At 35.3% G+C, this 26,881-nt stretch overlaps 2 protein-coding genes across 3 annotated transcripts in view; one reads left to right on the top strand and one right to left on the bottom strand.

The window, feature by feature from the left end:
* Positions 1–1,925, top strand: part of LOC148950502 (ADP-dependent glucokinase) — a 79,477-nt gene extending 77,552 nt beyond the window's left edge. The window contains exon 7 of the mRNA XM_089092438.1: positions 480–1,925. Within this exon, the coding sequence (XP_088948564.1) occupies positions 480–710 (231 nt within the window). The 3' untranslated portion in view covers positions 711–1,925. The remainder of the gene's footprint in view (positions 1–479) is intronic.
* Positions 1,926–7,173: 5,248 nt separating this feature from the next.
* Brms1 (breast cancer metastasis-suppressor 1-like protein) overlaps positions 7,174–26,881 on the bottom strand; it is a 39,972-nt gene continuing 20,264 nt past the window's right edge. For both annotated transcript variants that reach the window (XM_089092445.1, XM_089092446.1), the window contains exons 3-4: positions 11,615–11,705; positions 7,174–9,537 (exon numbers count right to left, since the gene is read on the bottom strand). In XM_089092445.1, coding sequence (XP_088948571.1) covers positions 9,063–9,537; positions 11,615–11,705 — 566 coding nt within the window. In that variant the 3' untranslated portion in view covers positions 7,174–9,062. The remainder of the gene's footprint in view (positions 9,538–11,614; positions 11,706–26,881) is intronic.

The following is a 26,881-nucleotide window of genomic DNA, read 5'->3' on the forward strand; positions in this document are numbered from 1 at the left end:
ATTTCTATGATCTTAGGAACAATTAAAAGGCGATAAATTCATTTACATATACTTCTTTTACTTAGTTCTAAAAAAGACGAGTTTCAGTGATGTTTTTTTTCAATTTTAGTATTGAATTTCACAGCATTTCTTTGCTCTGTGAAAATGCCAGTCATAATTGCTTGAAAAAGAGTAGATTTTACATGAATGAAGGTCACGGTGAGACTGTTAGTTTTACAGACATAGAAGGGGGAGGGAATCGAAATGAAGGACGGGCTTCACATTGTATAAAGGGGCTTCACGAGTGCCAGAAAAAAAAATCCAGAAAAAGAAGAGGAAATCGTCTTACGTTTCTCTCGATGTTGACAGGGCAATGTGATTGAGTTCTTTTACCGTTTTGCGCATCCTATAGCATGGTAATGCGCCTGTTTGATACAAAAGGCAAGTCAAAATACTTCAATTTTTCTAATCTTTGCTTTAATTTGGGTTTCAATTTGCAGGTTGATTTAGCCAAATCAAGACTGATTTTAGATGAAAGTTTTGCAACTACTCGAGCCACTGGATCCAAACGAATCTACTTAAATTCAGGAGTCGCTTGCTGGGATGAAGACATGTTTCATTTTTGTGTTGCTCCAAATCTTGTTTGCACAGATGCAGTGCAGACTGCTGGGGCTGGAGATAATATATCAGCAGCTGCCTTAGTGCCACAAATTCCTGTGCCTAATCCTTAAATAGTTCGTTTATTTCACATTTACCTTGAAACTGATTTGTCCTTTAGTCAAGGGTTTTAGTTGTATATTCGTGTTGGCAAACTGCTATTCTAAGGCTAAAACAATTCTTTTTCTATAGATATTAGTAATGCTGTGTCATCGACTTTAAAATTAAGATAGCGATTAAGTCATTCTAATTAGTTTATTTTATTTTTAGAAACAGCCTTTGACATCTACCATGGTCTGAAATTAATTTCAAGGTCCTATTGCTTCGTGATTTAAAAATCCTTTCCTCAAGATTTTAAAAACCATTGTCATGAAAAATGTACACACAATGCGTGCTTTATCTATCCTTCTGACTTTTTTCGAAGTTTTTCAAGTCTGAGCTATTTGCTTCTTTTTTCTTGTCATTTTTTGCCCAGATTTAAGCTGCTTATCTAGCTGTTGTCAACATCATCAGTAACAATTAAACTGATTTAATTCTGTTTATCCTCAAAGGGCTGCTTTGCCTTATTGAATTGAATCAGTAACCTAGAAATAGCCTAATTTTGTTTGTTTGATTTTCAAATATGAATCATTTTTATTAATGTCAGCGATAGATAGTTATACTTAAGCCATACATCATTTTTTTGTGATGACGAGTCCACGGTAGTCGAAGAGATGGTTATGGGTTCGTCCTAGCCTAAACAGTAGACTCAACGTGCCCTTCCGCCTGATAGTTTTTTATTGAATTATCTTCTTAATTATGCTCTAATTGTTATTGCAATCAACTTTTAAAATATACAAACAAGCTAGTGCTCCCCCAGAGTCGTGAGCCGTTCATCTTTGGCCAAACAACAGCAGGTAGAAACAATTTCTTTTAAGGAGTTGGAACTGTATGGGAGGGGGGTAGAGTGAAGCTTTTATCAGATTGGGCTAGAGGAGAAGTATGCAATGATGAGTTTGTGTGATTGGGGCGGCAAAAAGTTGTTAGTAGTAGTAATATCGAGGAGGCCGTAGGGTTGTGTGTCTTTTCCAAAGTCTTAGTAATTTGTACTCTTTTGGCTAATCAATTTGTATAACAATTATTTGTTACATCCTAAAATTGATTTTTAAATTCCGAAATTTTTACTATAAATTGCTTGTGAACAAATGTTAATGAGCAGAGGCGGGGTATTTCCAAAATAACTAGTAATAATTTCAAGTCCAAGGTTACTGCTTCTTATCCCTTTCCATTGAAGACATCCTATTTTTTTTTACAAAAACAGTCTTCAAATTTTATTTTTAAAATTACTTTTCTATTGAAACGGAAAAACGATTTTGGCTTTTGCTTGAACCTACAGAACTAGTCTAACAAGGCTAGTTAAACATCGCATTGGTGTAATTTGATTGACTATAAAAAAAAATTTCAAATAGTTGTTTTGTCCTATTGAAATTTAAACGTAACTTTACCATGCAGGAATTCTTTTAAAGCAACTTTACCTGGTTATGATAGACAAGCCATTCTTCAAAGATCCATTCCTTACCCTGATGATTATTTGTGTTTCCCTGTTAACCTATAAATCGATGCTTATTAGATGTAGTTGTGCAGTTTTGTTTTTGTACGACATTAGTGGGACCCCTCCCCCAAGGTTCAAAATGAATGGAAAATGTGAATGTTCGGATAGGTTTCCTGAGAAGCGTTATACAATGTATTGCTGTGGCATCCTCTTCCAAAGAAAAATGTAAACAGCGCCTCAGATTTGTTTTGTTGAAAGCCAACGGACCAGGGAGAAGGTAGGAAGAATTTTTGAAGGGAAAGGGAAAATTCCAGAAGGGAGAGGGGCGGTAAAAAGACTCTCAGTTGGCCATTACTTGCTAAAAAGCGTATATTTCAACGTAATTGCTCGTTTTTTAAGTGAAGGGGGATGTCAAACCAGTACTCCCTCTCCCTGGTAATGCATTGGTCGTCAATATTGCTGGTTTTAATTAGTTTTCGACAAATTGCTCATTTAATTATCAAATAGACAAAGATGTACTATTTGTAACGATTTCTCCTCTAATATTTTGTTTGATTATAGAAATATGTTAAATCATTTCCAGGGTGATTTTTCTCTGTTCTGTTGCCACTTATGTATCTTAAACGTTTCTATGGAACAAGCAAATTTTTCCGTGAGATTTATGACATGGTTATTTCTCTAGATGGCGAAATAACTACAGGTATTTAGCACCGTAAAACTAATTAGAGCCAATAAGTGACTCTATAAATGAGGACTGTATTTTTGGGTTTGCAAACACTACCTATAGTTTGTTCATATTAGGAGTTGAAAATGCGGTTTATTAACACAAATAATATCAATAACATAATTTATCAACCATCAACGAAACCCATTTGGTTGTCATATCTTTCACATGATTCTTGAAATCCTTGCTCCCTGCCATCAACAATGTCCGCAATTTAGACGAGTTAAGTATTGTTGATTACATTTTTGAATGCTTAGCCCACTATTTTTTATCCCAACAGAAAATAGATGGTTCTGATATACAATTTTTGTAGACTCAAGAACAAAAATTTGTAGATTCTGATAAGATTTGATGTTTTTCTCAATAAAAGTCAGTTAGAATTAACTGCTTTTATCAACCAAGTTTATTCGAGGGACTGTGTCTGTAGTGCTTATGTAGGCTGAATTAGAAAACTTGCCATCTAAATTCACAGGTGATATATTTTAACTTAACCGTAGGTCTATTTTTTTGTATGTGCGATCTCTGTCTCCTAATAGTAAGAGATCAGCAATTTCATCTAAATTGTTTATTAATCGGCACTTAGTTTATTAAATAAGATGAGCTGCCTAGGAGGAAACTTCAAAATGAATGTAGAGGAACATTCTTATCTAGTGGGCAAGTCAAAATATTCCTGATGTGAAGAGAAGTGAAAGTGTTTTTTTATAGCATAATAAGGCGAATTTCAGTGCTGCTATTTCAGTTTTGGATGAATTTGTATGTATTTTAAGGAGCAACCTTCCAAATGAACCTTGTTGCGTTTGTAGCTTTGTTAATTCTTTCCTTTTTTTAATTGTAATTAGACCCCTGTGTCCAACTCATGACACTGATGATTCCACTTGTTTTACATTTCCACTTAGTTTTTTATAGTTTTGTTGATTTACCTGGTTTGGGTTTGACATTAAATCTGTTAGTTGGATAAAGCGTTGTTCTTGTAAATATGTTCTAAGACCACACTGGCTACACATGATATTTAATGAAAAAACGAAAAAACATTAAAAATAATTAAGAAAACCGAGAAAGCGTTTGTAGTTTTCAACTAGTTGAAAAACGAATCGAAAAGGCAAAAACAGATGTTGCAGCAAGGACCTCCGCCAAGCCTTCCTCTTTACTCTAAAAAAAAAGGAAAAGAAATTAAACCTTTTGAAGTGAACGCTAACAAAGCAGAAGAAACACTGTTAGCATTCACTTCAAAAAGTTTTTTTTGCATTGAGGACGGCTTGACGAAGGTCCTTGCCGAAATATCTATTTTTGTCTTTTTGCTTCGTTTTTCAACTTGTTGAAAATCACACTCGGTTTCTTAATTATTTTTTAATTTTTTATAAAACGTCAGCATTATTTTAATTTATTTTTTTCAAATGTCAGTATCAAACGCTTAAAGATACGACCTGAAGATTATCATTTTGAAAAATCCGATATGAAGGTGTCAGGGTAGCGTTAGAATTATAGACCAACATCAGAAACTCACATCAAAGTTTGAAATCCTCTGTGGTTTAAGCAGAAATAACAATATTTCTGGAGTTTATATTATGATTTATTACTTTTTATTTAGAATAATACTAATGCCTTTTCACAATTACAAATTCATATTACTAGCTATTTGTGATACGACTGATGAAACTAATGAGGTGTCTTCTATATCAGTCAGGCATTTTTATTTGTGCTTGATAAATCTTCATTTACAAAAATAGAATTACTAATTTTTCTTTTTCTGGATTTCTTTTGTAAAAAATTTAAAGAGAATACTGAAGTTATCGATGTCATGGCTGACGGAAAATCAGTAACGGCCTCATAAATTAGTCTTTTATTTTCTGCAGGCTACTTAAAGGGTTTTCAAACAGTTCGTGGTAACGAACTGTAAGTAAGGAGCGACCTGGCTCAATGGTAACCGAAACTCTAAAAAACGGAATTTTGGTAACAATAGATACATCAAAAGAATCAGATTTTAATTCTGATTTCAAATATATAAGTTTCATCAAGTTTAATCTAACCCATCAAAAGCTACGCGCCTGAGAAAATTTGGCTGATTTTCGAGAAAAGGGGGAAAGACCCACTTAAAAATTATAGAAGTTTAATGAAAATCACACCATCAGATTCAGTGTATCAGAGAACCCTACTGTAGAGGTTTCAAGCTCCTATCTACAAAAATGTGGAATTTTGCATTTTTTGCCAGAATAAAGATCACGGGTGCGTGCTTATTTATTTGTTTTTGTTTTTTTTTCTTTTCCCCAGGGGTAATCTTATTTATCCAGTTATTCCAGAACACCGTAGTAGGCCTAATTGGAATGTAAATGAAAAGTTCTAGCGTCTTTTCCCAGCGAACAAAAAAATGAAGAGTAACCAATCCTCGTCCCGTGTTTATTTTTTTCCCAAAGTCATCTAATCAAAATTATGAGAGGACCATTTTGTTCAGCATAGTCAAAAACATGATAAATATGTCTTTTACGATGACTTATCCCCCACAGTTCCCAGGGGAATGGCTGCAAGTTATGAACTTTGCCCATTGCTTACATATTGTATTGGTTATTGGGAAGTATACAGACATTTTCAGGAAGAATTTGTTTCAGGTAGGGGGGGGGGGCTGAAAGAAGGGGGTACTCGGGAGAATCTTTCCGTGGAGGATGTTTCTTTGGGGTAAGGGACATTTCTATGAAGGGGGCACCGGATTGCCAAGCATTATTTAAAAAACGATCAGAAATTAAATTTAAAAAAACAAGTTTTTTCAAATGAAAGTAAGAAGCAACATTAGAACTTAAAATGAAGAGAAATTATTACGTGTATGAGGGGGGTCTTCCCCAAGTCAATACCTCGCTCTTTACGCTATGGTTTTTTTAGTGCTTTCAAAAGAACTATTTATTCTAATTAACGGCCTTTGTGATTAAGCGGTCATTTTAAAGAATTGAAACAAAATTTGGACTTTGACGTAGAAAGGGAGGTATCGACTAGGAGGCAAACCCCCTAATATACAAATTAAAAATATATGAATATAGAAGTTCGTTATGTAAGTTAATTCGTAAGTTATGTATATTTATTACTAACAAAAACGTTCATAAATAAAATTAAACAAGTTTCGAGAAAGCCATTTAACCAAATAAAAGTAAAATTAATATGCAAATTTTGTTTTAATTATTTATGTACGGTGAGCAATCTTGAAAACCTGTATTAATTAAAAAACATTCACAAATTAAATAAAAAAAACAAGTTTTTTAAACTGTAACTAAGGAGCAATATTAAAACTCAAAACGAGCAGAAATTATTCCGTATGTGGAAGGGGCTTTCCCCTCCTCAACGCCTCGCTCTTTAAGCTAAAGTTTGACTCTGTATAACAACTTTATTTTTTAAAAAAATAAAAAACTTGAGCATAAAGAGCGAGGCGTTGAGGAGGGGAAAGCCCCTTCCATATACGGAATAATTTCTGTTCGTTTTAAGGTCGCTCCTTACTTTCAGTTTAAAAAACTTGTTTTTTTTATTTAATCTCCCTAAAGCACCACCTGTTTTGATTTTTTTTTTGTATTTTTGAGTTTTCTGTAAAACGCTAGGTTTTTAAGCTTCTACAAATATAGAGAAATATCAAGAGTCGGTTTATTGTAGCTATTTCATAGATGTATGTTGCATAGTTTGGAAAGCGGTGACTTCTGTATTTTTTAAGTTTAAACTTATTAACCTGAGGAAAAGATTTTTGTAAAATTTAGGCGTTGATACAAACAGAAGATCAGCGTCAGTTTTTGTGAAAATAGGTCACTGAATATAGGCTTATGCCCTGCCTCCTGGTATCTGACCCATGAAGTATGTGTGATTTTATCATACAGATAATAATGCCGAGGGTACAGTATCACCGTTAACTCTCAGAAGGGACGGATAGAAAATTCAATTATCTGAGATATCCTACTTAAATTACATCGTATGTTTATGCAATATAAGACTGGCTCTTTTATGTATTGCAGTATTGAAATCTTTTGGTCCCCATACAAAAAGTATCAGCCCTTAATTTCATCAGTGGTTGTTAAGACAAATTGGCTTCTGTAATCCCAATTGAGTAATAGAGCCAAGTGAAAAAAAAAAAAATCAGAATTAGCTTAAATATCAATTCCTAAAAATGTCTAACATTTTGAGTGATATTACCACAAATAAGAGTCGGGCTAAAATCCCCGAAAAAACTAAACTGTCATTTATGCTTTTTTCAAAAGGATATTTATTTTGAATAGTTTTTTTTTTGTCATAGCATCAACAATCAACAACAAAGATAAAAAAAAACATCACAGTGCTAATCTTCACAGTTACAGCTGCTTTCACGTCCCAACAATCAGTGGAGTTGATGAGCAATACTTCCAGCTGAAAATTTGTCTCAGATCTTTATCCGGAATAAAGCAAAGGTTCAGCAACGTCCAACTCTGGTTTACTTTGGTTTTCTCCCTGTATTCCCCCGCCCCAAGAAAAAAAAAATGTTTTTCAAATTATTTCTTAATTTTAGGTATGCCTAAACTCGGGGCTATTTTGCATTAAAAATTCAGCTGGATCAGAGAAAAAGTTCCTGTAGAAGACAACAAAAATACAGTTTCAAGATTCCTTTAAGGAATTTTAAAAATTCCTAAGGAAATTTCCTTCCAGCAATGTAAATTTTTAATGGCAAACCAAATGGCATATTTTCGCTTAGGTCGATTTCTAGCAATGTGGATTTTCCAGGAGGAGAAAAAAGAGGTGGTGGTATGAATGGGAGGAAAAGTTCATAGGGCTTGGAATTTCAGTACAACATAGCATGTAGTGCACGAATAAATCACACTAATAATTGTAGGGTGATACTGGGCAACACTTATAACTCCTACAGCTAGAAGCTACTAATCCTTTTCTGGTTTCGCCTTATTTCTTCAGAGCTATTTTTTTGGGTAGGGGGGGGGGTTACCAATGAGGGGGCATTCACCTCCAGATTTCAAAAAGTACTTTTTTTGCATTTTCATTGAAAAATACCTTTTTTGTACCCCTCCCCCCCTTCATAATTTTCTTTGTGCCACTGAGGGGGCAGGTATGTAGGTTTCGTTGCACTTTAGTCAAATCGAAGGGGGAAAAATAGGACTTCCCGAAAATTTTGGGTCCCCTCTTTGGTGAAGAAATTGTTTTTACTTTGATCAAGCAGCAATTTTAATTCTGAATAGACTCTCGTCTTGGAATACCCAATAGTATAAAAAAAGAAGAAAATTAGAAGTATAAGACAATAGCCAAAGTTTTACGGAAATTGACAAATTTCGGCTACAAAAAAAGCTTTAAAAAAATACTGCGATGGTAGTGACTATTATACTTGGACGCAGCTTGAAACGGCGAACCAATTGTCTTCTTCATTTGGGACATTCAGGCAAAGTAAGCTATGTGATGCCAAAACTGGCAACCAATTTATGGATACCTTGATGGGATAGGGGAAGTAAAACCATAATAACGAAAACTTGTTGCATCGCAGTTTCAATATCCCCACAATGTTCCACTGCCCCACTAGCGCTGGACAAAAATAGGAGACGCATTAGCGATTTAACAAACCTCACATTACCGCAAGTTCCTTAACTTTAAATCAGCCGAATTTTAGATTGACTTTTATTATAAAACAGAATACACAATTCAATTTAAAAAATAAATTAAGATATGAAATCCAGAATTATTTACTCATCAAGTGTTATATATATATGATCGTGTGAACAAAACAATATCCTTCCACCTTAGAACCTCTTTGAAAAAATCACTAATCTGATCTCCTAATCAAGGTTTTAGCATCCTTAGTGCGAGTTGTTGTTGTCAATTTAAATCCTTGAAAATAGAACTCTAAAGAATACACATCTGGTATACAAAGAACAACGCATCAGAATTTTCTTTGATTTCGTAAGTCCAGAAAAAGGGGAAATATTTTCTTATTACATCTATACATCAAAGAGATAGACAGCAAGAGGACCCCGACCCCCTCCCACAGAAAAAGAAGCTTACAGTGACGTGTTCAGACTATCAAACTTATGGATTTAGCATTGATAAGAGTATCTAGTCAGTCCAATAACACCTTTCATCTCTTTCTCCTAACACACATCCGAAACGCAAATCATGGCGCAGCTCTTACCGTCCAATCAAATAATTTTAATTATGAGGGTTATAAACCCAAGCTTAAACTTCTTTTCTTGTTAAGGCTTTTCGGATTATGTTCCAGTCCTCCAAAACATCTTGATCACTCAACATATAAACCATATAAGGCCCAGAAACGACGACTGGCTTCTTCCGCTTATCTCCACTTTTGTTTTTCTCATTCTTTTTCAGGCCTGACTCTGACCAAATAAAATCATTATTTTCCAAATGTTTTCTATCTTCATCTAAATGCCTTATTTTCTCTTGTAAACTTTCACGAATTTGGTCAATAAGCAACGACTTCTTACTCTGAAAGTCCTGATAAGCTGATTGTTCTTCTGCAGCGTATTTATTTTCAAGATTTTCTAGTCTATAGCTCTTTAGCATGCGAGCTATCTGAGTCCGACTTCTCATCTGTTCTTGCAACTCGTTTAACGGGTTTAAGTATTCAACAGCCCGACCTGAATAGACTTCCTTCAGTTTTTGCTCGATTTGGTTAAGCCTTTCCTTGTATAGCCTAGAACAACAAGTTATTAACAATAAGCCCTTATAAGTGTAACTCACAACAATGAAGACATTTTGTTCTCACTAAGTATTTATCCCCAAATCTACTTATTTCAAATTCAGTTTCTATCACTACCATGGAACAGACAACCATTGTTTGTGGAGCTAAGGGTTCAGTTTCTTTCACTTAAATACTGAAGATTATAACTTTATTCATTTAATACGAAAATGAAAGCTAATTATTATTTACATATGGAATTTTATATACACTTTTCTTATTCTAACTAAAGAAAAATGCTATTCCCCATAAGTTTCACTTTCTTTATTTTCATTCTATTATGAAGTAATAAAAACTTCAGATGTAAATGGGCTTAAGTTTACGATTTTTTTTTGTTTTTTTTTATAATGAGCTTACTCTCACTATTTTAGGTTAGACCCAGTTCACGTTTTTCTCTTTTGTTGACTGGGGCTCATCCTCAATAGTTGGCAACCTTAGAAAAGCGCAAGGGCGCGGCAATGATGTTTATACATTTCCTAACAGGGTGAAACTGGCTCGTCTTATGCAGAATAGTCTTTTACAAGATTGTGTGGCATGCAGCAAAATTTACCCGACAAATAACATATGCTTATGGTGGAAGATCCCAGTCAGTTACACAGAAACTTTTCTATGTAACAGACGCACGGAGCTGACCAAAAAACGAGTAAATAAGAAATTGATTGAGAAACTAACAATGGTAATCTTGTTTGTGTGCGAAGTACTCAGTAAAATATTTCAATTATTTAACTATATTGTTCGTATGTAGTTTGTCGTTTGAGTTGGACTCATTTCGCGTCTTTGATTCACTCCACATGCAACCAATGCAGAACAATAATTGATGCGCTAGTGTTATCCTAGAAGCAGAGCCAAATAAAATGGAACTACCATGGAACAGACAACCATTGTTTGGGGAGCTAAGGGTTCAGTTTCTTTCACTTAAATACTGAAGATTATAACTTTATTCATTTGATACGAAAATGAAAGCTAATTATTATTTACATATGGAATTTTATATACACTTTTCTTATTCGAACTAAACTTTTCTTATTCGAGCTTTGACTAAACATGGGTTTAAGTAAGGATTGAAAAACTACTAGCGCCACTGATGGTGCAGTGCTACTAAGCAGAAAAAGGCCAAATTAAAAAAAGGGTAGTCATAATTAAAATGTCAGATATCACTTACGATCTTGAACTTATTTTCATTGATTATAAAATACTTTGGACTAAGTTAGTACGTAAGACATAGGTGAGTTTAAAAAATACCTACTAAACTCTTTTGAAGATCAAAACGATTCCTTTATCTTCAGTCCCATCTATATAACAAATGAAAATGAAAAAAAAACAACTACAAATAATTCTTTAAGTTCTGTGTGGGCTACACTACAGTCACGTAGGTCGATAAAAATCAAAATTACGCATGAATACAGCGTCAATTATTCATACCATTCATAGTTTATCGAGTTGATCGCTGCTCAACTTTCAAGCATACAACTTTTTATTGGCTAATCAGATTCAAGGGTTAGGGCACAGTTTTTAAAACTAGAAAAGATGGAACCCTAAAACAATAGTTCTTCTATCTGTACCAGGAATCTTGCAAAACATAAGAAGATATTGTACTAGTAAAGAACAGTTGGGACCAAATTAGTGTTGATACAAGCTTTTCAAGCCAATTTCTCGCTATTTTAATTTTCCGCTTTTGATATACAAGTATGACGCTAAAATCAAGAAAAAAAAACCTTGTCAGTCATAAAACTTGGCCTCTTTATCTACAAAGGTGACTATGGTATTGCTTGGGCATATAGTTTTCATAATCAAATATTTGCTAATTGCTTTAGACAGCGCTGGTCTTCTTTTTTTTCTTTCTTTTTTTGTCTTGGACACATATTTGTGCCTCCATTACTCTCAGTAGTCCATTTCCTTTAGCGAGAGCTATTGGCCTTAGTAGGAAGCAATAGACTGCACTGACCAGAATTCAGTTTTTAAAATACATATTACATCTCCTAGATCTTTTCTCTATAATAAAATCGATTCCATTATAAGATAAGGAACTTACTGCTCTTTAAGCAGGATAAATTGTCTTTCCAAATCAGTCATGTCAGTAAGACACTGTCTCTTTCTTGTGTCACATTCACTTTCGTCCATTTCTAGAACAGAATAGAATTACTTCTAGCAAGAATAACAAAAAATTCGATGATCTTTATACATTAGGTTTATCATTATAAAATATAGCAGCAACAGAATATATTGGTATAGTAATTAAACATACTTTGTTTTCTTTCAGTGTCATACTTTCAATTGGGATTTTCATTTTTTGCTTTTAAATGTTTTGTAGGCTTGCATAAACACACTTTTATTTAACTTCAAACTCACATTCTTCAATATTTAGCCATAACCAGTCCAAACTTTAGTCCATTTTCCACCGCCCCAATTATTACAGACGATTCTTTTCCCTGGAGGAAAAAGAATTTTTAATTGGAAAAAAATGTATTGCTAAGAATATGCGGGAAGGTGTAAACGTGCACGAGATTTAGGAATGGAATCTCCGAACGGTGAGCCTGTTTTCTGTGATTACGAACTCCCACCTTAACAAGAAGAAAAGGTTTAAACAGCATTAAAAATTTCAAAATATGCGGTAAAAAGCTATAATAATATGCAAAATAAAAAATTTATTCATAGCTATTTTTTTTACGAGAGAAGTCGATGTTTTGTTTCGGTTCTTCGATTTTTTTTTTTTTTTTTTTTTTTTTATTTCGCACTCACAATCTATCAGCAATATTTTCAACAACCTTAAATTTTTGAACATTTTCTTTTTTATTTTTCTTTTAGAAAGAAATAAGGGTTTATTCATCAACAATAAACATAACAAAACCTGAAGCAAAGCTTGTTTATGTAAATAATCACACCACTAGGTCTAAATATAAATCAACTTATGAAAGGTGACGACAATCATCCACCAAAAGCAAACCAAGAAAGACCAAAAAATCAAATAAAAGCCATTCGGTACCTTCTATCATCAAACCAAAAAAATCCAACTAGTTTCTGGGCACAAATTTGATAGATTACTAGTTAAACTGTAACCTTTTTTTTAGTTCATTTAGTTATCCTTTGTCTTTTCTTTTAAAACTTGATGTAATTTTTTTTTTTTTTTGTCATACTTATAAATGCATTTATTACCGACTATTAGCAACAATTTTGAGTTAGATTGTTAGACCAAGGAAACGCAATTGACACAAACAATTTTTGGTAGGAGGTTGGAAACAGGCCTCTCATCACGGTCAGGTTAACTAATCATTTCACAAGCTTATAAACATACAAGCATTTTAAAATACCATGAGAAGAAAGAAACAATCAGTGATTACAATATTAGCGAAAGCTAACACGCTTGTAGGCATTTATTTCAAAGCGGGAGAGGGTGTAAAATATAAACAAAACATCTATATTGCACTAAATATATACGAAACCACGAAACATCTCAAAGAATATTAACATTTATCGGGGGAGGAGACCCCAACCCCTTCGTACTTATCTGGGCACTGATTTAATAGATTACTAGTAAAATTGTAGCCTTTTTTAGTTCATGTAGCCGTCCGTTGTATTTTCTTTTAAAAATTGGTGTATATTTTTTTTCACACTTGTAAATGGATTTATCGTCTCTTCTTTTTTTGGCAGTCAAAAATAGTAGTGAATTAATATATTGATTAAACTTGTTAACACTATTTTTTGGTTACGACTTTAATCCATTATCTGTTGTTAATAAGTTCAAGTGGCAATATACAGATGTACTATTTATTCTAATTGTTACAAGTAATTTATAGCTATTTTCTTGGTTTTAAATTTTTTTTTCCTTAATTTGAAATGTTTCTACCTTTAGGTTTGTTATCTTCTTTTTAGTTGATCCCAAAGGAATTGAAATTTCTGCTTGCAGAAAGTAAAGACAAAGGGGCCTGCGTATGTTATTTTTACCAAGCCACTTTCGACGATTGGAGGTAGATATATCAAATGCAGTTAAGGTTATTCGGTTGGAACTTAAGGGAATACTGGGGAAATATTAAACTAAATCAAAAGTGACTAATTGCATCCTAGTTACATCTGCAATATTCCAGAAATTCCTATGCGAAATAAGTTGCAACTCTTAGGAAATGTTGAACTAAGACAAAAGACACCACTCAGTACGAACGTGACCTGTGAAGATATAAAGCGGATTATATTGCTGTATTGGAATTTTCTCAAGGATTAATACTTAAATAAACCGATTATTTTTGCTGGCTATAGGTTTCATCTGGTGAAAAAAAGACTAGATTGACTCTGAATAACTTGGAGAATATTTACTATAGGATGTAAGAGAAGGGTGGCAAATAAATCTTAGCAGATCCCCCCTCCACCGCGCCACTTTAACGAGCAATTGTCAACGCTAGTATGGGGTACCCCCAACTTAAGATAAGTAGCATTTTTCATTCACGGAAAAGTCGTCAATTCGACGACTTTTCATCGTAGATTTTGCAGTACTTGAAGATGTCGTAACTTAGTCAAAATATTTGACAAATTTGTTAATTTATTTGGTGACAAACTACTACTACTACTACTAACAACCCATCGCAGCACCAAGCCCCCTGAGGTCAACACAGCTACGCACGCTCCTCCTCCACCCCAATCTATTCAAAGCCTCCCTTTTTACACCCGCCCACGAAGTTCCCATTTCCTTTAAATCTTTCTTTATGACGACCACCCACCCCAGACGGTGACGACCTGCTTTCCGTTTAGCCCTAGATGGTTGGCCGAAAAGAAAATCTTCGGCAATCTGTCATCCTTCATCCGCACAACATGCCCTAACCACCTCAACCTTTCTTTCATTATAGACCTAGAAAGCGGTATTGAACCACATTTTTCGTATAGCCTATTGTTTGAAATACGGTCAGTCAGCCGGGTACCCAGAACAATCCTTAAGCAATTTCTCTGGAAAACGTCTAGCAAATCTTCATCCGCTTTTCGGAGCGTCCATGCTTCAGAGCCATATTTGACCACTGTCATCACTGTAGCTTCTAAGATTCTAATCTTGGTTTGCAGACTTATCTTCCTATTCTTCCAGACTTTTTTAACTGTGAAAAAACACCCCGAGCCTTGGCTATTCTATTTTTAACATCTTCATTGCTCCCACCATCTTTACTAATATTACTACCAAGATAAGTGAAGCTGCCCACCTGATCAATCTTTTCATTACCCAACGTCACCTTTTCATCTTCACTTATTCCTAGCCTTAGTGACTTAGTCTTCCTATCATTAATTATCAAACAAATTCTATCCCCCTGAACTTGCAAAACCCCCAAAACTTCATTCATTTTTCTTACACTTTAATCTAGGATTATTAAATCATCAGCGTAATCTAAGTCAAGGATACTTTTTCTTATCCAACTGATTCCGTGGTCTCACATTGCCTTTCGTGTGCTCCTTAAAACAAAGTCCATCAAAATAATCCATATAAAGGGGGATAGAACACAACCCTGCTTAACTCCTGATTTAATACAAAACCAGCTGCTAACCTCATTTCCTACCTTAACCGCAGCAGTGTTATTGTCGTACATAGCACTAATCACTTTAATGTATTTGTCTGGTATACCATACAAGGATAAAACCTTTACTAAAGCTCCTCTATCAACAGAATCGAACGCTTGCTCATAATCTATAAAACTGAGGACCAAAGGTGTTTGAAAACTTAGGCACTTCTCAATTATTAACCTAAGAGTGAAAATTTGGTCAACACATCCTCTACCTTTTCTAAAACCGCACTGCTCTTCTCTTAAAACTTTGTCTACGGCATCTCTCAGTCTAAAAAGTATCATATTACTAAGCAATTTGCTACCTACAGAGACCAGACTAATGCCTCGATAATTACCACACTCAATTTTATCACCTTTCTTATAAAGTGGCTTAATTAAGGTTTTCCTAAAATCGTTAGGTACTTCCCCTTTTTCAAAAATCATATTCATAATCTTCAATAACTTATTTCTAACCTCAGAGCCACCATATTTAAGAAACTCATTTACTACCCTATCAGCACCTAGACCATTATTATTTTTTATTCCTTTCAGTGCTGTCGGTAATTCCTCATCACAAAATCCAACTTCTTTCACATCCAAGGTGTCACAAACTTTCTCATTTTCCGCAATATCTTTCCCTCCAACTCTCTCAGTTAAGCAAGTTCTCAAAATATTCGGCCCTTCTCGCTTTAGCTTTTTCCTTATCGCTAATTGCCACCCCATTCCTATCTTTAACTGGGACAAGTCTGGATTGACTACTACCTCTCAATTTGTTAACGTGCCAGTACAATATTTTACTATTATGCCATCTAGCTGCATCTTCCAAATCCTCGGCAATTTTATCCATGGCCTCCACTTCACACCTCCTTAATTCATATTTCAATGCTTTTTCCACTTTCTTTACATTTCTTTTGTTTTCATACGATCTATCATTCAGATAATTCTTGTACAAGTCCTTTCTCCTTTCTATTAAATATAAAGCTTTTTCACTAATATTCTTAGCTGCAGTTCTAGCTTTCTTCCCTAATATACCTTCAGCAACTTCAAAAATTATTTTTCTAAAATTATTCCAACCATCTTCCACATTATCAAATTTTAAACTCTCAAGTTTCGTATTTAACTGTTCCTGGAAAGTTTCTCTCAAATTCTCATCCTGGAGTCTACCAACATCATAACTTCCCGGGAGGTAGTTAACATTCCTATACTTCAGCTTTAAATTAACACTTCACACTACTAGATGGTGATCTTTACTTTTAACATCAATAACGGCGCCCATATATACTCTAGTGCCTTGTATTGATTCTGCCATTATTCGGTTTACAAGAACATAATCAATAAGGTTTGCTGTCTTACCATCACGTGAATTTTCCTGAGTTTCCTGAGACTTGGTTTCGGCGATAATTGCGTCATTAAAAAGTGATAGAGCGAAGCGTGATTCACGAATAGGTGATCTTGAATCTACACTACAGGAACAGAAGCTTAAACCTGAAGCTCTAGAAAAACGACTGCTCGCTTTTCAAACAGTTCGTGGTAACAAACTGTAAGTAATGAGCGACCCGCCTCAATGGTAACCGAAACTCTAAAAAACGGAATTTTGATGCCAATAGATACATCAAAAGAATCAGATTTTAATTCTGATTTCAAATATATAAGTTTCATCAAGTTTAATCTTACCCATCAAAAGTTACGCGCCTGAGAAAATTTGGCTGATTTTCGAAAAAAGGGGGAAAGACCCCCCTAAAAGTTATAGAACCTTAATGAAAATCACATCATCATATTCACCATATCAGAGAACCCTACTGTAGAAGTTCAAGCTCCTATCTACAAAAATGTGGAATTTTCTATTTTTTGCCAGAAGAAAGATCACGGATGCGTGTTTATTGTTTTTTTTTCCCCAGGGGTGATCGTATTGACCAAGTGATCCTAGAATATCGTAGGAGGGCTCATTGGAACGGAAATTAAAAGTTCTAGTGCTCTTTTCAAGTGACCAAAAAAAAATGGAGGGCAACTAGGCCCTCTCCAACGCTCATTTTTTTCTCAAAGTCACCCAATGAAAATTTTGAGATAGCCATTTTGTTCAGCATAGTCGAAAATCTAATAAATATGTCTTTTAGGATGACTTAATCCCCCACAGTTCCCAGGGGGAGGGCTGCAAGTTATGAACTTAGCCCATTGCTTACATATTGTATTGGTTATTGGGAAGTATACAGACATTTTCAGGAAGGTTTTTTTTCTGGGGGGGGGGGGATTGCGGAGGGGGTTACTCGGGAGAATCTTTCTGTGGAGGATGTTTCTTTGGGATAAGGGACATTTCTATGAAGGGGGCGCTGGATTTCCAAGCATTATTTAAAAAACGATCGGAAATTAAATTTAAAAAAAATAAGTTTTTTCAACTGAAAGTAAGAAGCAACATTAGAACTTAAAACGAACAGAAATTATTACGTATATGACGTATATTATATTTTATATTATATATATATTATTATTACGTATATTATTACGTATATTGACTTCTCCCAAGTCAATACCTCGCTCTTTACGCTACAGTTTTTTTAGTGCTTTCAAAAGAGCTATCTATTCTGACTAAACGGCCTTTGTGATTCAGGGGTTTGTGAATAAAAAAATTTTTTTAACTTTTAACGTAAAGAGCTTGGTATTGACTAAGGGGAGAACCTCTCATATAGGTAATAATATATACGTAATAAAAAAAAAAAAAAAAACAAGCGATACGGCTCAATAGCAATCGAAACTTTTAAAAACGGAATTTTGATGTCAATAAATGTAAGTAGAAGGGCCTTATTGACTCCCATCACTCACCCCTGCTGCCACCTATAACTTTTTTTACATAATTCATGGATGGTTATGTGTGTTGGTCGATTTATTTGATGTTTTTCATGGATGTTTTATGGATTTTGTCAGTGAGAATTTGAAAAACAGGAACTTTGTCACGTTTTTGTATGTTTTATGGATTTTGTCAGTTAGAATTTGAAAAAACAGGAACTTTGTCACATTTTTGTCTGTTTTTATGGATTTTGTCAGTGAGAATTTGAAAAAACAGGAACTTTGTCACATTTATGTATGTTTTTAGGGATTTTGTCAGTGAGAATTTGAAAAACAGGAACTTTGTCAAATTTATGTCTGTTTTTATGGTTTTTGTCAGTGAGAATTTGAAAAAACAGGAGCTTTCTCACATTTTTGTATGTTTTTATGGACATTGTCAGTGAGAATTTGAAAAAACAGGAATTGTCTCACATTTTTGTCTGTTTACATTGACATTGTCAGTGAGAATAAAAAACAGGAACTTTGTCACATTTATGTCAGTTTTTATGGACTTTGTCAGTGAGAATTTGAAAAAACAGAAATTTTGTCACTTTCATGGATTATTGAGTCTAATGGGGGTCAAGGTCAATCGATCTGTTGTTGTTCGAGCCAACTTTCTTTTCTGGTCAGTCTAGAGTCAACAGTCAGAGTGAAAGGATTGAAAAATGAATAAATTTGAGAAAGAGAGAATTAGATCAAATCTAGCGTTTATGGAAAAACATTTATTTTTTGATGATGATTTTCTCGAGTTATCTCTCCAACCCAGGATATTCTCTCGGGGAACAATTGACAATCTCATGACCACTGATTCCCCCCATTGGACTATTGTATGAAACTTTTAAAATGTGATTCAAATGCTTATACCCAATTTATTGATATATTAATTGGAACAAAGCAGAATCATATTGTGGATATACCTTCATTGCCAATGTAGATGGCTCCTCCTTCGAAAGAGATAACGTCACAGGGTTACTCCTCTCCCCTTTCCTTCACTTTGAATTTATCGAGCGAAGACGATCAGTTTTGTTTTAGCTGTGAGAGAGTTGATATCGGAAATGAAAAAAATTTTCTATATATGCCCAGTGTGCATGTAAACCCTTGGCAGCTGGACTCAATGTGAGAAATGTACAGTTATTGACGACTATAGTGAAAAGTGTAAATTATGTAATCCTTGCTAATTACACAGAGGCTTTGCAGCACGAATTAAAGGATGTAAGTCATGCCTTGAACAGGTATGTAGCTCTCATCCTAGCGGGGACCTCTGCACCTAATTTCACAATGATAAATGCTATCAGGGGGGGAATACTTACCCCGCTATGATTGGAAAGAATTCTAAACAGGATTTCAGTTTTTTTCTACGAGATTGGTATTGTCGTGGATTTAAATTATTCTGGGAAGAGGAATCTGGTCTACGATTCAACTGTTGGGGTAACAAGACAATTTGGTTTCTACGTCATCGTTGTGACGACACTGCCTACTATGACTTTAAACCAAGTGATTTTCATTAGGCAGTTACCGAATGTGATTCACCACTTGAAATCCCTGTATGTAATATTGCTTCAAATAGACAAATTGAAGCACTTTAATTTCACAATATGAATGCAAATAGTATCATTGACTATACAAAGAGATATGACAAGAGTGAAGTTACATTATACTGTAGAAAATGTGACCCCGACTTTGCAGTCAATCAAGATCAATATACAGTGAATCGAAATGATTTACCAGCATTAGTGGTTCACGACAGTTGCCTATACACCGATGAAGAAATCTAAAAGTGAAGATTTAAAGACATTGTTGTATATATACATTTTATTAATAAACAAATTCACAAATATTTTTAAGCACTTTATTCTTAGGGCACTGAAATCAATATTAAATACACTTGTAAGTATATTTTCCACTAGAAAGTCGTTCAGACGTGGATTGTCACCATAAATGTGGAGAAACTGCTTGTAGGTATAGCCACGGCATCTGAACACAAAAAAGAGTAGTGCATGAAAGCCACAGCTCTTTGTCGTTAGATCCTGCACCCTCTATCGATTTTGAATAATAGTTTTCCCACTGCTCTCAATATAGTTGCTGATGTGAGGTGTGTAGAATGTATAGGGTAGGCCAAGAGGATCAAAAAATTCAATCGTCTTCATTGTTTGATAGATGCACAGCCAATGACCCGTCAGCACAGTCGATGGACTGCGATTAACAATAATCAAGGTATTGTTCGCGCTTTAAATTTGTCCAAGATAGACTGAGGGTAGACAATAGGATTTGTACTGGGACATATAGGGGTCCATATTAATTACACTGATTATTTGACTGGTGTTCATGGCGCCAAGTCTAGTAGAACACTGCCTTCGGGAGTGATTTCCCAATAGGTTTCATATTGATTTAGTGACATTAGTGCAATACTCTCAGCCGATGGGTCGGCAAATACACCCTCTAAACGCATAGTCTCGGTACGGACTATACTCACATCCTGTGTGCCAGACAATTCCAATAAAATGATACCATGTGTTTTAGAAAACATATCTTCGGTTATACCAATTTCAAATAGTTGAAAATCATGATCTAGGGTTTGCATGGTCAACCCATACAATGTTCTATAACATTTATCAATAGATAGATTGTAGAGTGGGATACCGTTTACTTTGCACACAAGAGATGAAAGTCTAAACATCTCGAATTTATGTGGGCATTCAGTCCATGATCCTATTGCACTGGCGCTCTTTACAAATGCCAAAGCCAATTTCGAGGGGATTTCGCCATTGATAAAGGATGAATCGGTGAAGGTGCGTGACCCCACGGCAATATGACGTTGATTGGTGATTGTATTAGGAACAAGTAATTTAATATTATTTCCATTGACTCTCAGTTTTTCCACGGCCAAAGCAACAGAGCTCATAACCTGTTGTTTGCGTACATGGAGTATTACCGAGGTGAGGGAAAGATTTACATCAGGATTGGCAGCAAGTTCCTTTCTCAATATGAAATTGGATGGTGCAAGCGTTAATTCTATATCCACTTTAACATTGGGCGGCAGCCATTGTGGTATATTAAAGATTTCATGATATTTTTTCCAAATAGATTTAATTCTCTAGTTGTAGCATTTTTAAGTTAATCTTTAATATCATTATTATTAATATATTCATATCATTTGGAGTCGCCTCTCAATTCCTTGTATGACTTGGGTGTCATCAGCATGAATTGCATATAGCTTGCATAGTTTGATAAATTATTGCTTGTGCTCACCAGCGTGCCGTTGATGTAGACACTAATTTGACGAAATAAATTATGTAGTATACAATTTTCATAGGATATCCCATCGGCCCGAATTGGCATTGTATTATCGGAGAGGGGTTGTAGTGGATAAAATTGTTCATAGTATCCATGCTTGACACTCACATCAACATTTTCAGCATTGATCAGATTCAATGAGGCGGTGATTGAAGGTTGAGAATCCTTATGCGGCAGGTAGGACATCTTAAGAGAAGAAATAAAGTTTCGATCTAACAATTTTCTTCCTGGGGCTTCTGGTTATACTACGTGTCGGCTTTTTCCTTCTTTTCTTTGACAAGAGGGATGTATTTCGTTTTTGTCTTGAGTTGAGACTGATTAATGGTGTGTTGTATCTTAACGTTTTTAAACTTATGTCATTCTGTTTCAATTCCTTGCCAAGGGTTCGTGCACTGGACCTAAGATCTTCCGAAGAACTTTTTTTTAAATCATTGCCAGAACCCCAATCCTATAGTGTCGAGTACGCAAAATCTGTCGCAACCAGTACAGGATATTTTCCAGCCAATGGTAGTGAAGAGCAAACCAGCTTAGCAAACCAATTGCCAAAACCGCAACGAGACACTGATAAGTGCCCTTTGTAATAGTCCATTCCGTTGTCATGTTGCCTTGGACTAAGAGTATTAACATAGCAGTCAATATCAGGACAAGTGAATACCACTTTTCTATTAGACATCTTGCTGTTGAACGATGGGTCGAAAATGACATGTAATCACAGCCAAACCTTTTGAAATTGCTATGGGATCACCTAATTCAGTTCTTAGTGTTAACTGGCAGAGTTCCAAATAGGAAGTGTTTACGGGAATATACTGAAGATGCTTTATATTGTAGTGATGAATATGCTCTTGATTGGTTCTTCGTTCAAGGACACTTAGGTGGGGAACATTCGAATTACCAACCCGAGATGTTTTCACAAACGATGCGTAGAGAAATATACAAGTGTATCTGAAAAAGGCAGGCGGGTAGTCAGCAAAAATGAAATTAGCGTTGCTGGCACTTTTACCGTTGATTATATTGAGCTTAAAGCCAAGAACATCCTTTAGGTTATCATTGAGAATAACCTTTTCACTGGCAATAGGTGAAATAATGTAGATCTTGCCCTCCTACTTTGAGTAGTTGAAATGAAAAGCCCCTTTTTTACGGGTAGAAATTTTTTTAATGATGGTAAGACATAAATCATTCATATGGGTGATTTCCTAGTAAGGTAATATAACTTATGGATATTCGAATGAATTAATATTTTCGATTTTTTCTTGATTTTTAACTAGCGGCCAATCATCATGTTGATTGCTAATGAACGGCCAATCATGGGGTCTAACTTTTATTTCATATTCACGATCCTTTCTCAGGATGTCATAAGTATTTTTGAGAATACAGTCGACAAGAGCCACTTCATACTTTCCCTCGAATTTGATAGTGGGGGAAAGTTTCGTCCAAAAATTACTTGTTTTATGGAGATCATTGTAGAGAGGATCAGAAAAACTTGACGTGAAAGTCAAATAGAAATCACTGGGCATTTTCTATGTATTCAGCACTGCTCCAAGAATCAAAGTCTAAGTTGTATCCTAGCCAGCAAACCAGTAACTGTCTCTTGCCCCTACGCTAACGATTCTTTAATATTATTTCAATTTGATAAATTTTACTATTGTTTCTAACCCTTTTAGGTCCATATTCATAAAAAAAGACAAGAATCTCATCATCCTTTGTGTCTCGCTGTCGATAAGTCGCGAGTTCGGTGTCTAAGTTTTTTAAAACTTTAAAATGTTCGGTGCTCCATAAATTATTCACCTTTTCAAAAATATTGGTGGTTCTATTAATTCGAACAGTATCACCAACATTGAATTTCTTCTTTTTCTTCTCATTGCCATTGGAGTATTGCTTTAGAAAAGCATCAAATGTATTTTCACTATAGTGAACATCCGTTGGTGTAGAGTTGGACAGAGATCGATGTGGTCGTTGATTATAAATCAACATGATTTTATCTACATCGTGAATAAAAGACAGTGTATTTTTCAATGTACAATATATTGAAATTAAAAGACGAGTTGTTCTTATTAGTCGTTCGACTAATGCAGCCTTTATTAGACTGTGACGATAATAGAGTGTTGTATTATATGTCAAAACAGCCCTTTCCAAACGAGGGTTTAAAAGGTAAAAACAACGATCCGATTGAACTATTCTATTGGAATCCCGCTCAAGAATACTTTCAATGGCGCGAGCAACTTCAACACCTCTCTTTGATTGCAATGGAATGATATAGTCTTAGCGACTAAATACAGTGATTGCCACCAGAATATCTTTGAAGAGTGTATTGTGACGCCGTTGAATTGTGTCCAAAGTTAAAAGATACATTTGTATTATATGCAGAGGAGAACAGGCTTTAGTTTGTCAATATTGTTTGCTGCGAAGCATTTGATTCTGATGCAGTGTGTAACTTGGTTCATTTTATAGATAATCTTTTGCTTTTTTCAATGCGGTGCCTGATACAACTCTATAAAGTGGTTTGGGTGAACTTAAACTTACCGCTTCGCCAATATTTTCATAGACACCTTTGAGAACTTCAACCATTTTGAACGTAAACATGTAGTGTAATGTCCACTCCCCTTCTGCACACTGCTAGACGGATCAATTCGTCTTTACTTTTGACTAGCAACCATAGGTGTTGTAAAGTTACTGTTGTTACTAACTTCAAATATTCACTCTTCTTCTGTTTTAAAAAGTATTGGGGTTGTAGGATAACTTTATTCTCTTAGTTTTTTAAGAACTTCCTTATTGTCAATAAGACTATTGATAGAGTTCGAAACACTTAGAAGGTTGCGTAGACTATCGTCAAAGGAAAAAAGTCCTTTACGATTCGTTACCATATCACAAATTAAATCAACTAGATTATAACTTTTTCCCTGAATTATAATTCGTTTCCTTGTGCTCTCGACTTGAACTTGATGGGCAGTTTCCAACACGAGATAAGATAATACTCTTTTACTCTTTTCTTGATAGGTCAATAGCAATAGGTTTTCAATTTTCGAAACAATCGAATTCAATTCCTTCTCCTTTGATCTAACAGAATCTTGAGAGGTTTCATGTTTAGAGGGATCGGCGGCGGGTCTCTCACGATAAGGTTTATATTTGTCCATACGTCGCAATGCATCTTGAAGTAAAAGCAGTTTTTTGTCATCGGCAATATTCTCATCATTAATGAATTTGCTTAGATTGTCTTCAAAATGTTCAACGGGCGAGAGGACAAGTTCAAATGGTGTCAATTTATAGGGTTTTGCTATTCTCTAGAGAAAACTGTTTACAAGTCCTGCAATTATTGGCAGTAAAAGTGTGAAAAAGCTACCGCCTGCTTGAAGGAGCCGTTTTCTTTTAAATTTGTTTCCCGTGTTTTTACAATCCAAGGCACGTACAATGGAACGATGTTGCTTTTTCTGTTTTCTAACACCATCTGGCAGTTGAACATTGCCCTCAGTTAAATTTAAACAAAGCTCAGATATTAGATTAATGAAATCATTGTCGACACCATATTTAAGTATGGCTGTTATAAGCAAGGGGTATGAAGTTCCTAGGACTGAAAATAAATGCCGTTGTTCATGTAATTCTATCAATGTCATGACTGCGAATAATAACCTTTTTTACTGTTCACCGGAAGATATGGTGTAATTTAATTGTCGAAAATGTTAGTGACTACACGATGATCCTCGGGCGCGCTCTCATTAAGATCTAGCAAAATGTAACCGTAGGGCTTGCTAGTCGCCTGAGTGTAAGCTGAAAACAGAATTTTTGGAGTGCCGGGTTATATGTGTTTTTTGAGTTTTTTTAGTGAGATAGAATCACGAACGACTCGATATATAATATAGATAGTGCAATTCAAAGCAAGGGTTCGCATACATTTGCTCTGATGAAACAGATTGTGTAGAACTAGGGTTATGGAAATGTGTTCATGATGAGATCGGACAGTGAACAATTGCAACATTTCCTGTGAGAACTGTTCAATGGATTCAGCCAAATCATCAATAATCAGCCATGAGTTCGGTTCAATACTATTGAAAACATCAAGTCCTCTTATGAATTGTATTGGTATGGTTGTAGCAATAGCTTTTATTTTATCAAAGGACTCCTGCCAAATACTATAGCAATAGTATATTTTTTCGGTTTTTCCAAAAACATTTTATCGCAATTTTGAATTAATCTTGCTAAAAGTGTTGTTTTCTCTGACATTGAGGGGCCACACAGAAAAGATCCAAAGGGCGTTTTAAATTAATTCATGCTGTTGACAACGGTCAGACTTTAACAAACTGTAAATCATGTGTGTCCAATGACTAAGTAGTAATTTTCCTATAGATCTATCTATTCAGGAACAGCACAAACAATATATCATGGCAATATTTATTACGGCAATATCAACATTTGCTCAACATGTACACTGGGTCAACATAGAAACTCTATTTGTTCAACCTGAACAATGATGACAGTTTTTGTCTGTACAACACCCTTGTCCATCTACAGCACTTTTTGTACAACACTTTTCTGTACAACACCTTTGTCCATCTACAGCACTTTTCTGTACAACACTTTTCTGTACAACACCTTTTGTACAACACTTTTCTATACAACAACAAAATACACTTGGAACTAGCACAGTTGAACATTACAGTGAATTAAAAGGTAGGTCCCCCCACCCCCCGGGAGCCGGCCGTGGGAAGGGTCCCCCCCCGGGAGCCGCGCTGGACAAACCAGAGGTTTCGTCCCTGTAGGTTCGGGTAAAGTTAGGTTAAGGTTAGATTGGGTTAGTTAATTTATGAACGGGTTGGGTGGTTAGTTAATGTATGAAAGGTTGAGTGGTGGTGGTTAGTTGATTAGTTAGGTTAGTTTATCCAGACCAAGTTGATTACGATAGTCTACGCATTCAACTCGGTCTGAAATACGATAGCGGCCATGAGGCAGGACGCTCATACCATTCTCGAGCATATAGACCTTGTCGGATATACATCATATTGCATTTTTTTTCACTCTCACAGCCTAATTTCTATACTGTAGATAGCGAATTGCAAGCAATTATACTATTGGCCCTAGGCTACTTTCCACACATTCTATGCACACACTCATGTTGAAATTACTTTTTACAAAGTGCATAGGTACCCCTTTACAGGTCTTCTTTTCATCCCCACTATGTGTCTCAACACAATAAACTTTTGGACCCGGGAACACCCCCTGGATATCAAATCACTCCCCATCTCTGATTTTAACATTAATAGTTGGTTGGGGGCTTGACGTTTCACCAGCTCGGGGTAGAGGGATGGATTCCAGTTGGTAAAATCCATCCGCGAGCTGATGTGCACCCCCTTTTCTAAATCACCCAATAAATCTTCAGTCCTATTTAGATTTAACAGCAGAGAATTTGTGTCCCGACAGTAAACTTGAACCTTCCTCTCTCAGGGCCCATGCGCCTTGCCCAAATTGTAAGAGCATGATAACTTGAGCTTTTTTGAGATATATAGTGCTGTACTACTGCCTGTAATATTCTTGTTCAGAACTGCCTTTCGCTTTTTCCTGTGTAGAAGAACTATGCCAGTCTCTATGCTCGTGAATGATGTCAAGTGGGGGTCGGAACTAAGTTGTGCACACTCTACAGGGCCAGTCACGACAGCACAGCAAGATCTGTGGTGTACGCTTTC

This window comes from Artemia sp. Qi Xiang Cuo, chromosome 7 (genome assembly GCF_049724085.1).
Source record: "Artemia sp. Qi Xiang Cuo chromosome 7, ASM4972408v1, whole genome shotgun sequence".
NCBI lineage: Eukaryota > Metazoa > Arthropoda > Branchiopoda > Anostraca > Artemiidae > Artemia > Artemia sp. Qi Xiang Cuo.